We start from the raw sequence: 13,336 nt of genomic DNA on the forward strand, positions 1-13,336 counted from the left end.
TATGTGAACACATGTAGTTAATACATACACATGCATTTTATGTCTTATTGCTTTCAATTCCTCTCCAAATACATGTGCTAGAAGCCCCTTGCAGAATGAATCATGCTTAGCCCCTCAAAATTCTTCCCACTCTAAAAAACAGAGAAGCAATAGAAACAATAGATTATTCACATAGAATAATTAAAAACCTGGAAGTCTTATCTCCAAGCAAATGTGTGAAGGTTTCTTCTTCTCCAGGGAGAAAGAAGTTTGAGGGCTATCAAGTTCAGACTCCACCATCATGGTGCCAAGCCTCCATATAGCCTAAGAAGGACTAGGATGACAACTTTGGCTACATATAGAAGTGTAAGCCAGAACAGGTTTCTCCACTTAGCCTGCTGAAGCTTGGAGGAAACCCTCAAGGGCGCCTGCATTTGATCACTTAGTCCCCAGTTGGTGTCTCCAGCTGTTGAGGGAGGTCGTGGAACTCCGAGAACTAGAGTGTGGAGCTTTGCTGAAGGAAGTGCGTGCCTGTGGGCAGGCTCTGGAAGTTTATAGTCTAGGCCACTTCCGGGTCACTCTCTGCTTCCTGTGTGCAGCCGAGAAGTGCGTGAGCTCGGATTCCCTGCCGCCACACCCCTCTGCCATTGTGGGCTCTCCCTCTGGAACACAAGCCAGAATAAACTCTTCCTTATATAAGCTGCTCTGGGTCATGGCGTTTTGTCACAGCAACAGGGAAGTAACCAGGACAGGGTCCCATTCCAGGCTCTGTGGCCAGAGTCAGGCAGCAATGGTAGCTCACACTGGGGGTGACACCGGGGGAGGTAATGGTATAAAATCCCTGAGGTACCGCCCCTAGTGCACAGGTCAAGGTCTCTACAAATACCTCAGCAATCACTAGAAGTGATACCTTGATCTAACGATAGAAACTCAAAGTTAATTCAGACTCCACAGTGGGAGCTGAAGAGATGGCTCAGCAGTTGAGAGAGCATCCTGCTTCCACAGAGAACCTGAATTTGGTTCCCAGTAACCACACTGGGTGACTCACAAGAGTATCCAACATCCTCTACTGGTTTTTGCAGGCAGCTGCGCTCATGTGCATGTGTGTGTACATACAGACATAAAAACAAATCTTGTAAGAGTTATCCCTGCCCCTTAAAGGTACCCACAACAAAATTGAATTAAAACAAAGCAATACAAAACAAAAACCTTCCCATATAATCCATAATCCCGCTATCTGGAATTTACTCAAAGAAACCGACACATAGATTTTTCTCAGCTGCTCTATTCATAACCATCCACACTTGAACTCAGCCAAGAGCTTTCCAGAGGATGGATGGATAAACTGGCAGACCTAGATGATGGGATATTATTCAGTGCTAAAAGGACATGAACTATCAGCCACAAGAAAACATGGAAGCTCACTTGAGGCCAGAAGTTAGTGGGAAGCAAAGGGGAAGTGGGCAGAATGCAGGAGATCTTTGGGCAAAGAAAATACTTTCTATTATAGCCGATGATTCCTTAGCCTTGCATGCCCAGCCCCGCAGCAGAATAAAAACAAGAAGCACGTCTCACACCCACTAGGGGCTGCGGGTGACAGCGATGCAGCAGGGTAAGCCTGTAGGTTGGGTCAGGAATCCTGGCCTAAAAGTTTTTGATTTTGAGGCAGGGCAGAAAGTCTTTGACGATCGAGGTAATTGGATACAACCAGAACCGTGTTTCTCAACCTCCCTAAGGCCGCGACCCTCAGCCATAAAATCATTCCGTTGCTACTCCATAACTGTAAGTTTGATACTTAGTGGCATCTCGGTTTCTAAGGCCATCGGAAATGCGTGTTTTCTGATGGCTGCAACTCACAGGTTGAAAACTACTCATCTATATGGTGATGATGTATTAAAATTCTCAATATGACAACACAGAGACACCCAAAGACACATGGCTTCTAGTGGGCTTACAAAGTCATGCCTCTGGGGCTTGGTGGGTTCACAGCTGCATGTCTAGCTGTTTGTGACATGGGGGAGGGGTGTCATGACTGCTTGCTGGGACTCTGGGGACCATTCCTCTGCCTGTCTGAATTAAATAAGACCAGGCACAAGGGGATTTCCTTAAAGGCAAGGCCAGGAAAGAGCCTTGAAAAGGAGATCGTGTTTTCAGATTCCTGGTGACTCACACTTCCCCCCTCATTTCACCGCCTTATCAACCTCAGGAAGCTCCCTGGACACCAGGTGAATCCCAGAGAAATTCCCAAGTTGGCCACAAGGAGGCATTCAAGGGCAGCAGTAACATTGCTGGCCCAATGCCCTCCTCGTTTTCTGAGGCCACAGGTAGCCTCCCTTTGGGCAAATTTTTCGTGTCTCTCATCTCCGGTCCTCTCCTCCCCCTGTGTCCCTTTGTTTCTCTCCGAAAGTTAAAAATTTCACAAGTTAAGTGCCCCTTATTGAAGTGACTGAACTGAACTTGAATATCGAATATCCCTAATTTGCTGTGACCATGTGTTTATAGGCACTTTACAGCAAGATTGGCTTTAAATTCAGGCTGAGCATTTTGCAGAAGCACAGCCAACCAGAAATGTCCCCTCAGTAATTTGGTGGGTATCACTGCTTCATAGCTCTTGTCTCTCTGCTGGAGGCCGGGTTCCTGTGCTGGGCAGGTATGCACCTGCAAGGCTAGCTGCTGTGGCCAGAGGAAATTCCTCCCTTGAAGACAAAGGGTCTATTATCGAGCAGGCTCAGGTTCCCAGGGATGGGGGAAGGCACACAGGAGCTTCTTATCTTTACTTTATTTGGCAAAGCAGGGGCAATCTTCACAGAGACCTGACCCCCCCACCCCGCCACCCCTCCCCTCCCCATTTCCGGCAAAGCACAAAGGAGAAATTCCACTGCCAGTCTCTTTTCTGCCTCAAGGGTGACTGTGGCTAAGAAAGCAGAAGGCTTTTTGATCCTGGTGGAAGCTGCAGCTTGGTGGCCACAGGAAGGTCTTGCCATCTCGCTAGCCTGAATTGTGTGCCTCCAAGTTGCATGCCAGCCCCTGGCGTCCTAGAGATGTCACTGTAAGATGGAGCTAATGGGATGTAGAACTTGGATTTCCTGACTCTGTGATTTAACTATCAGGCCATACACACACACACACACACACACACACACACAGTATTCCCTGCAATCTTGTCTTATCTGCCAAACAAGGACCCTTGTATATAAAAATAAAAGCAGAAAAAGAAAGTTTTTTTGTTCGTTTTTGAGGCAGTTTGAGCTGGCTTCAAATTCACTATGTAAGCCACACTCAAAGTGTGGAATTTACTCAAACTCTTCCTGCCTTAGCCTCCCAAGGACTGAGATTTCCGGTGTGCAGGATCACACCCAGCTTGAAGTGGAATGTTAACTGTGATACTGAGCACTTGCTGCAGCAGCACACACTCTAAGACTGGACCGATGTGGAAATCAGCAGGGCCTCTCACTAGCTTGGAGTGCAAAGTCGCCAACAGCCCGATCTCACAATAACAATTTTGTTTTATGAATAATAGGAAGGAAAGAACTCAAAAGCAAAAAACTGAAAATGGCGATAAGGAGACAATAGAAATATTAATTACCCTGACGCAATCAGGACCCATTGTGTACTGGTGACAAAGCATCACAGTGCACCCCCAAAGTACACAGAATTATCACATCTGGATTTAAGATTTAATTAGAGACAAAATGATAAAATGGTAGGTGTTGTTACTCGATCATAGCGCACCATTTCCATGTATGAGCACACTCCATACTGTGCTTTGTATATGTGAACAATTAAAATAAACAACAGAGGGCTAGAGAGATGACTCCGCAGGTAGAGAAAAGCACTTGACAGGGATCTGTAATCCCACCACCCCTCCAGACATTCATGAGCCTGCCAGCCCGGAGCAGCCAATTCAGCAAAAACAGTAGGAAAGACTCTGCCTTTAAAACAAGGTAGGGAGAGAGAATGGACTCGGGAAAGTTATCTTCTGATCTCCCCAATGCATGCCACAGCATGTGGCACCAGCACAGACACATATATCCTACACCCACAAACACGTAATACACAAACAACAACAACAATACAAATGACTGGGTGAAAGTAAAGAATATTAATATAAACTTTAATGTATCTTTTAAGGTAGCTAGGACAGTGACTGAAACCACACATTCACACTAGCCTTGTTTTGTTTTGCCTGTGATGGAATGGCTAGAATACCATCTGAATCCAGTTTCTCTGGCTGCTCTCTGCAACAAGGAAACAAAGTCAAGGTACTGACTTACACCTATCTTCTCCAATCTTCCTGCAACAATTTGCTAGGTTTTACGTGGCGGAACGCAGTTGTCTTATATATTGGCCCCTTTGCTGTCCCCTTTATCCGCAATTTCACATGCCTGAAACCCTTAAAGATGGCAGGTGAGACACATGGAATACCAGCGCAGTGAGCAAAGTAGTCTAAACCAATAACCCCGACACTGAATGGTGCTAAGAAGGGGCATAAAGGCAGAGGAAAATAAAAGTGAATTTCTAATCCGGGGGGAGAGGGGAGTTTACCAGTGGTAAAGGCATAAAGAGATCTTCTGCCTCTTGGGAAAATCTGTTAAAATGAGAGCGGCACACCTGAGAAGCCCTTGTCCTTGTCAAGAAACCAGGAGGGAAGAGCAGGCTGTATTTTCTGCTTTTAGTACTCCTCACACTGCCTGAGCCATGCTGAGAGTCTACATCAACCACTGTGCCCTCTGGTACTGCGGTGTGGTCTGGGAGGTGAGAAGAAGCTCACCTGGAAGTTCATCCCTTGGTGTTCCCTGGTCTAAGAACACTGGCAGGTACTAGTGATGTGGTGGCTAAAGCTGCTAATCCTAGACGATTCAGAATGCGCCCAGCCCGAGAAACAGTCTAGACTTCAGAGAGTTCCTCAGCACATGGATAACACTTGTGTTCGGGGTAGGTTACTGTTATGATTGTTCAAGCCACGCCCACTCCCTGCAGCCCCTCCCCTCGGTTCCCTCTGTTCCCTTTCCCACTACCCCCTTCTCTGTCCTCTTTTCTCTCTTCTCTCCTCTCTCTCTCTCTCTCTCTCTCTCTCTCTCTCTCTCTCTCTCTCTCTCTCTCTCTCCCCTCTTTTCCCTGCTTCCCTTTTTCTTCCCATTCCAATACTCAACTAATAATTATCCAATTCTATTCTGTACTATGTGTCTATCCAGGTGTCTCCCATCTGCTTGCCGCTGGGAACCTGCACCTTCCAGGGACTCACTGTCATCGGGACCAGCCCACCGCTGCATGGCTGGGCCCTTTTGGGACCCGCTGCCCTGCCCCCGCTGCTTGGGACCAGGCACCGGGACTCCGCTGCAAGCTGCTCGGGACCCGCAGGCAAAAATCATAGCAGTTACTATTGCTGTGATGAAATATGACCAAAAGCAATAGCCTGAACTTCAGCCAGTTCCTTAGCACATGGATAACACTTGTGTTCTAGTTAGGTTGCTATTGCTGTGTTGAAATATTATGACCAAAAGCCACTTGGGAAGGAAAAGGTTTATTTGGCTCACACATCCGCTGTTCATCAGTGAAGGAAGTCAGAACAGGAACTCAAACAGGGCAGGAACCTGGAGGCAGGAGCTGGTGCAGAGGCCATGGAGCAGTGCTACTTACTGGCTCGCTCCACAAGACTTTCTCAGCTTGCTTTCTTATAGAAACCAGGACCGCCAGGCCAGGGTTGGCACCACCCACAATGTCACTCTCCCACATCAACCACTAATTAAGAACATGTCCCACAGTCTTGCCTTCAACCTGATTTTATGGAGGCTTTTAAGTTTCTTAACTGCATCTTCCTCCTTACTGATCACTCAGGCTCTTGTTAGGTTGACAGAAAACAAATCAGCTCATCTTGAGGCTCACTTTGGTTTGGCTCTTCAATGTCCCCACAAAAGCTTATATATCAGCAAAGGACTTCTTCACCAGCCTGCAGCATTCCTAGGAGGTGATAACACCTCAAGACAGTGTGGCCAAGTAGAAGAATGAGCACTGGAGACCCTTGGCCCTTCATTTCCCTATCTGCACCCCAGCCATAGCTCTGTTCTACCCCACGTCCCACCAATGACGTCTGTTCTCCCCACAGGAATAAAGCAATAGACTAGGGCTATGCAGGCTTCCTTCTTGCTTCCTGGCAGCCATGAGGTAAGCAACTTTGCTGCTCTGTAAACACCGACGTCCCAAAGGCCCCAAAGCAAGCAACTGAGCCAGTCAAATGTGGACTAAAGCAATGGTTCTCAACGGTGGGTAACGACACTACTGGGGTAACATTTTAGATATCCTGCATATCAAATACTTACATTGTGATTCATAATAGCAAAATTACAGTTATGAAGTAGCAACAAAAATAATTTTATGGTTGGGGGTGACCACAACATGAGGAATTATATTAATGGGTCACAGCATTAGGAAGGTTGAGAACCATTGGACTCTCTAAAACAGTAAAACAAAATAAATCTTTCTTCTTTATGCACCAATTATCTCCAGAAATTATCATCGATGGGAAACTATCACAATAATCAACCAGCAAAGTTTCCCAGAGTCAGCGTTTGTATAACCGAGTCCAGGGGCAAATGGTCGGAAGTATAAAAACATTCACATGCAGCAAGAGCGGAACACTTGAAACTGTCTTTTGAAGCTTACCCAGGGATCGTTCTTTTGTTTGGTTGGTCGACCTCACCACAGGAAGACTCGCTCGAGTCCGACTTCCTCTAGCAAAAGGACTTGGGACATCTCCCTCAGACATGGCTTCCAAAGAGTCACCAGATGTCTCTGACAAATGCTCAACTGGATCTCCCAAACTGGGAGGCTGTGGACTGTGGGACAGCTTGGGGCTTTTTGTCTGCAAAAGACATTTTAAAGAAAGCGTTATTAGCATCATCATCGTCGTCGTCATCATCATCATCATCATCATTATTAATTTATTTATCATTGCCATGTATTTCCAATGCCAGCTGTGGCCAGGAAGAAAGCCATCAGAAGGATTACTCTGGGAGTCAGTGGTGTCAGTTCCCAGAAAACAAAATGTCCTCAAGGAGCTTACTAAGAACTGTGGTCACTGGACACCTACCCTATAAATGCCATTTCAAGCAGGTTGGGGACAAACCTGCACGGTGGGAAAGGATAATGGAGAACTGTTACCTTCGTCAAACAGATTCGCATTGTTATCGCACAAAAGTCGGGACTGTGCACAGTTCTAGGTGTCCAGTGTGGATATTAGACTCGCACCAGGGTAAACTGGACACAATCTGTTCTTCACGGTATTCTCTAAAGAACTCTCCAGGGGCTGGAGAGATGGCTCAAGGGTTAATAATCTTCACTGACTGCTATTCCAAAGGACCTAGGTTCAAGTCTCAGGATCCACACAGCAGCACACAACCACCTGTAACTCCAGTTTCAGGGGACTCCTCTTCTGGCCTCTACAAGTATCAGGTATGTAAATGGTGCATGCACAGACACACATGCAGGCACAGACTCACACACATGGATTGAATTAAATTAATCTTTCCTAGGCATGGTGATTTAATCCCAGCCCTCAGAAAGCAGAGGCAGGCAGAGCACTGAGTTTAAGGCAAGTCTGAGCAATGGAGTGTGTTCGACAACAGTTAGGACTACACAGAGAACCCCTGTCTTGAAAAATGAAAGAAATAAACAAACAAGCAAATCAAAACAATGAACAAAGCAAGCAAAAATGTGCTTAAAAATTCAGTAAGCTAGCACTGTGAGGACGGCGTTAATAACACTGTTGATTATTTCTCTTCTGAGGGAGGAGACTCTTAGTAAGTTGTCCAGCTTTTTTTTTTTTAATCTCCCTTGCTAATTCACAGTCGATACCCCCATCCACACACTGCCTAATTGAATTTCGCTGTGAATTACCTGTTTAGACTGCTATGCTAGGGAGTATGCAAAATATTCCCTGAACATAAAAGATGGGGGGAGTATTGTTCAGAGATCAGAAGAATGTCAGCACTAGGAGATGCCAAACAGCACCTGATTTAATTTGTGAAGTAAATAACCCAAGAGAATTATGATAGAAGTACACATATGAATCATGCGGTATATATTCATGCACAGTTCAGTGAATACCCATGAGACCCCCACTATGCTCCAGGCATTCCTGCTTGGGACAAAGGACAGAATGAGACAGCGGACAGACATGACTTCCTTCCTCATGGTGTTTATAACCCAGAAGGAAACATACACTAAGGAGAAGGGAGGAGGCTGCATGTTGTGGTACACGCCTTTAATCCCAGCACTTGGGAGACAGAGACAGTCAGATCTCTTGAGTTTGAGGCCAGCCTGGTCTATATAATGTGATCCAGGTCAGCCAGGATTACATAGAGGAACCCTGTCTTGAAAACACAACAGAGAAGGAGAAACAATAGGAGGAAGTATGCCATCAAGATTGGTGGTAGTAGCGGAGTCATGGGGGTCAAAGAAGGATAAAGATGCTTTTCTAGATCACTGTGGCTGCTGTGCAGATGGGGGATGATATAGACTGTAGGGCAGAAAAGAGGAGCTGGGAACTTGGGGAACTGTGAGAAGTGGGCACATGACCTCAACTTTCTCAGACCTCTGGCCAATGCTGACCTGCACCACATGACCCCAGGCACCTTCTGGAAAGCAAACTGATCTAGAAGAACCAGGCAGGTGCCTTTTCCCTAACTAAGATGCCAAAGGAGCTGGTGGGGTGGCAGAGTGGTATAGGCGGTCCCCAGAAGCCAGGCTTGTTGCTTTGTTCCATTCCTTGACTTCTTTTGGGCTGCCTAAGAATGTCAGTCTACTAGGCATTGATGTGCCCTAGGTGTGTGACCTGCGCAGCTTCTGGAACCCCACTATCCCATGATCTGCGCTTGTTTCATATTCTTCTTGTGAGAACTAGAAACTATTTTTTTAAATCAAGAGATAATTTATGTGTCTCTTTACTTCTCTTTAAAATCAAGAGAAAATTCCATGTCTTTCCCACTTTAATGATTTAGCTATGGATTCTTGAGTGATGTCACAACTGTGTGTGACACCACTAGGGTACCCTTGTAAAGACGGCACTCTCTCTCTCCTATTGCACTACCCAGACAGCTGCTCTTTCCAGTACCTCATGGAAGGCCACAGAGGGAAACACAAAGTCAGTTCTTCCCCTCCCGTGACCCCCAAGAATGTGTCTTCTAGAGATGCCTGCATATCCAAAATAAAACTCAGCCGCAAGAGAATGAGATTGTGAACCGAGATTCCAGCCAGAAACAACGCTATTAATAGGCAAATTACCCCCTTTAAGTTCATTTTATACGCAAGTTTCCAAAGCAGATTATTTCCCAATTTACATTTTATGAAGTTGGCTTCTACTAGGGGGAACTGATACTCTTCATGACAGATGGAGCATATTATTCAACTAAGGAAATAGGACTAAACCTCTCTTACCTACCTCACTAAGACATGGAGCAATGGCTATGGTCACCAATAGCAGAGCCTCCGTGTTACGCTAAGCAGAATCTCATGCTAGATGTGTCCTAACGGGAGAGGCAGGGAGGTGAAGAGGAGAGATCCACTTAGCCTAGCAAAATAGCAGAAACCGAGATTCCTTCAGGTGAAGCAGCTGCATTCATCACCTCTGCTGTGGCCATCCTAGCTGCTCGTGGCTGGCATGCCGAGTGCGTGTGATGGGTTGCTATTTCCCATTGCAATAGGCAATAATCCTTGAAGAAAATGAAACATCAAATCTCTATTTCTTGTTCAGGGTCATCACAGCAGTAAGTGAATATAAAAACAGAGATGAAAAGGCTGGTATTTTTTTTTCTAACTTCCTATATATAGACTATTTGGTTCTAAAGGGGTGCTTCTCTTGATGTTTATGTCATCAGGTTCTTGTTGAAAACCTTCCCTGCCCACTAGCAATCTCCTCGGACAATGCACCCTCCCCTCAGACACATGCTCACTGCTGAAAAGGCAATGGAAATTGTAATTGTTGGCACTGGTATTAGATACCCCATGATCTGATGTATTAAACACAATGTGCTTGAACTACTCAACCTGTGTCTAGCATACAGGGTATATCTTAGGGGCCAAGAACTGCATATCCAGAAGCTGGGGACAGGGCTTGCCTATAGCATACAAAGTTATGGGTCCATTCCCAACTCTGCATGAATTGGGCTTGGTCACATTACTTAGCACTTGAGGTGTGGAGTTAGAAGGCTCAGGAGTTCAAAGTCATCTTCAGCTACACAGTAAATTCAAGTGCAAGGCCAACATAGGCCTGTCTCAAAAACAAACAATCAAAAAGCATCACATACACGTAACACACAAGAAGAGCCACGTGGGCATACCACTGTGAGGGCAGGAGAGAACTGTGGCTTTAAGAGATGGCACTGTTTAGGACAGATCAGTGGGCTCGGGGATTTATCCCCAATACTGCAACATTAAAAAAAAAAATACAAACTAAAGTGGAGCTTGAGTATGTCAGGTGCTGGGTTGATGTGAGTTCTCTCTCCCAACTGGATCAATCATGACCAAACCGATCAAATTCTTTTCCTCAGAAGCCACCCTGGGTCAGAGAACTTCCCCTGAGGGTATGGAACAGACCAGGAAAATGATGCAGAAGGCACAGAGAGAAGACAACACAGCCTTGTGGTGGGGTCACAGATGAGAGGCTCAGGCCTAGGCAAGCAGCCCTGGGGCTTTCTGCTTCCACTCACCAGTGGGAGTGGGAGAGGGAGGCTTACAACTAGTTTGACCCTTAGTTCCAGTTTTATTCTTTCACGGTTTCCAGAAGAGTCTATGCCTCATTAGCAAACGAGTACTGCCCAACACCAATTCTAGTAGTCACCCCCACACCCTCCCCATTCAGGCTGCTGTGTTACTCAGACATGAGCAACAGCCACTTTCTCTCTGGAGACCAGCAAAGAGCATCAAGCAGCTAGAGGAGGTTAGAATACAGAGGGATGCTGCTTAGGTTTGCAAAGTCCGAGGCAATGAAAACAAGTCAAAAGAGCTTCTGGCCTATGGCTCAGCGTAGCACGCAACATCTAAACATAGTTTAAAGCCCAGAACTAAACAAAACAAACTCAAGCCCCATCCCTCCCATAATATCATACCTATAGGAAAGGAATAGGGAACGGGGAGATGGTTCAGGTGGAACGTGCTCACTGCACAAACACTTGGACCTGAGTCCAGTTTCCCAGAGTTCATGCGAAAGCTGGCACCATGGCTCACACCTTTCATCTTAGCACTGGAGAGGTAGACAGGGAGATCCTGGTGGCTTGCCTTACCAACTAGCTGGCAAGCTTCAGGTTCAATGAGAGACCTCATCTCAAGAAAAACCAAGGTAGAGCCGGGCGGTGGTGGCGCACGCCTTTAATCCCAGCACTCGGGAGGCAGAGGCAGGCGGATCTCTGTGAGTTCGAGACCAGCCTGGTCTACAAGAGCTAGTTACAGGACAGACTCCAAAACCACAGAGAAACCCTGTCTCGAAAAACCAAAAAAAAAAAAAAAAAAAAAAAAAAACCAAGGTAGACAGACACTGAAGAAAACACCTGATGCTGACATCTGACCTGATGCTGTATACGAACTCATGTGAACACTCATAAACAGGTACATGTACACTGTGTGTGTGTGTGTGTGTGTGTGTGTGTGTGGTTGGTTGGTTTATCAAGAAGGATTTCTTTGGATAACAATCCTAACTGTCTTAGAAATTGCTTTGTAGACAAGTCTGGCCTCAAACTTACAGAGACCTGCCTGCCTCTTCCTCCCAAATGCTGGAATTAAAGGTGTCACCTATCTCTTTTGTGTGTGTGTGTGTGTGTGTTTAATGTTCCCTAAAAGGGAAGCAGGCAACTCACAAGATTTCAGATTTTGGCCTCATTTTGCATAAGATGAAGCCTTTTCTGAACCCTGGGTGGCCCAGCATGTGCTCTGCAGCCTCTGTGGTAGAACTGAGAGCTAGGCTCAGCTGGAAAAGGAGCAGGGGATGATGGAGTACTCTTTGGGTCACTTGAGCAATGGTCAAGAGTCCCTAACCCTGGATTTCCCTTGTAATTCCATGGTGACCCAGGACAAAACTCTCCCTGCATGTCCATTTCAGTAAGACCTCTCTCTCTCTCTCTCTCTTTTTTTTTTCTTTTTTTTTTTTTTTTTTTTTTTTTGATTTTTCGAGACAGGGTTTCTCTGTAGCTTTTGGTTCCTGTCCTGGAACTAGCTCTTGTAGACCAGGCTGGCCTCGACTCACAGAGATCCGCCTGCCTCTGCCTCCTGAGTGCTGGGATTAAAGGCGTGCGCCACCACCGCCTGGCAGTAAGACCTCTCTTAAACGAGCTTCTGCCTGCTACCAGCAAACAGCAAGAAGCTGTGTTAAACTCTGTATTTTGTTATCTAGAATTCCTTTTCGACCTCTTATGTTTTTAAGTGGATTTAGTCGGCCACATTGGATGCCAATTGTTGCAGCTGCTTGTTCATCCCAGCCACCCAGAACCAAAATAACCACATAGAAACTATATTATTTAAATCACTGCTTGGCTCATTAGCTCTAGCTTCTTTTTGGCTAATTCTTATATCTTAATTTAAACTATTTATATTAATCTCTACATCACCACAAGGTTGTAGCCTACCAGCAAAGTTCCAGCACATCTATCTCTGGTGGTAGCTCCATAGCATCTCCTGTGTCCATCCTTCTTCCTCCCAGCATTCAGTCCAGTCCTCTCTGCCTACCTAAGTTCTGCTTTATCAACAGGGCCACTGCAGTTTTTTTTTTTTAATTCATTAATGGTAATCACAACACCAAGAAGGGACTCCCGCATCACTCCTCAGTTCACCAAGTGCCTCAACCATACAAACACAAATGAGAACAGGGTGGTCTGTGTAGCCAAGTCACCCAACCCACTCACCCTTTCTAAAGTGTTCTCTTCCTTAAAGAGAACTTGATCTCACTGAGCAGCGATGGTGTAAGAGGATCCATATGGCTCTCTCCCATGCTTTCTTTTTCTTTTTTTCTTTTTTTTTTTTTTTTTTTTTGGTTTTTCGAGACAGGGTTTCGCTGTGGTTTTGGAGCCTGTCCTGGACCTAGCTCTTGTAGACCAGGCTGGTCTCGAACTCACAGAGATCCGCCTGCCTCTGCCTCCCAAGTGCTGGGATTAAAGGCGTGCGCCACCACCGCCCGGCTCTCCCATGCTTTCATCTTAGACTAAATATCCAGGCATCTTCTCTTCCTAATGACAGGGAAGGAGGAAAGGAAAGAACTAACATTGCAGATTCCATCAGCCCTGGACCAGATGGCTCGTACCTGGTAATCTTTTTTAACCATCACTGTAGCTTTGTAACAGTGCTTGCCACTGAGGAACCAGTATCTGAACCA

The 13,336-nt window shown here is 45.9% G+C and overlaps 1 protein-coding gene across 13 annotated transcripts in view; it reads right to left on the minus strand.

Annotated features, from left to right (window-relative positions):
* Kiaa1217 (KIAA1217 ortholog) overlaps positions 1-13,336 on the minus strand; it is a 789,026-nt gene that overhangs the window by 133,648 nt on the left and 642,042 nt on the right. For all 13 annotated transcript variants that reach the window (XM_057787133.1, XM_057787136.1, XM_057787132.1 and 10 more), the window contains one exon: positions 6,643-6,841. In XM_057787133.1, the coding sequence (XP_057643116.1) occupies positions 6,643-6,841 (199 nt within the window). The remainder of the gene's footprint in view (positions 1-6,642; positions 6,842-13,336) is intronic.

The sequence above is a fragment of the Chionomys nivalis genome, chromosome 13, assembly GCF_950005125.1.
Source record: "Chionomys nivalis chromosome 13, mChiNiv1.1, whole genome shotgun sequence".
NCBI classification, from domain to species: domain Eukaryota; kingdom Metazoa; phylum Chordata; class Mammalia; order Rodentia; family Cricetidae; genus Chionomys; species Chionomys nivalis.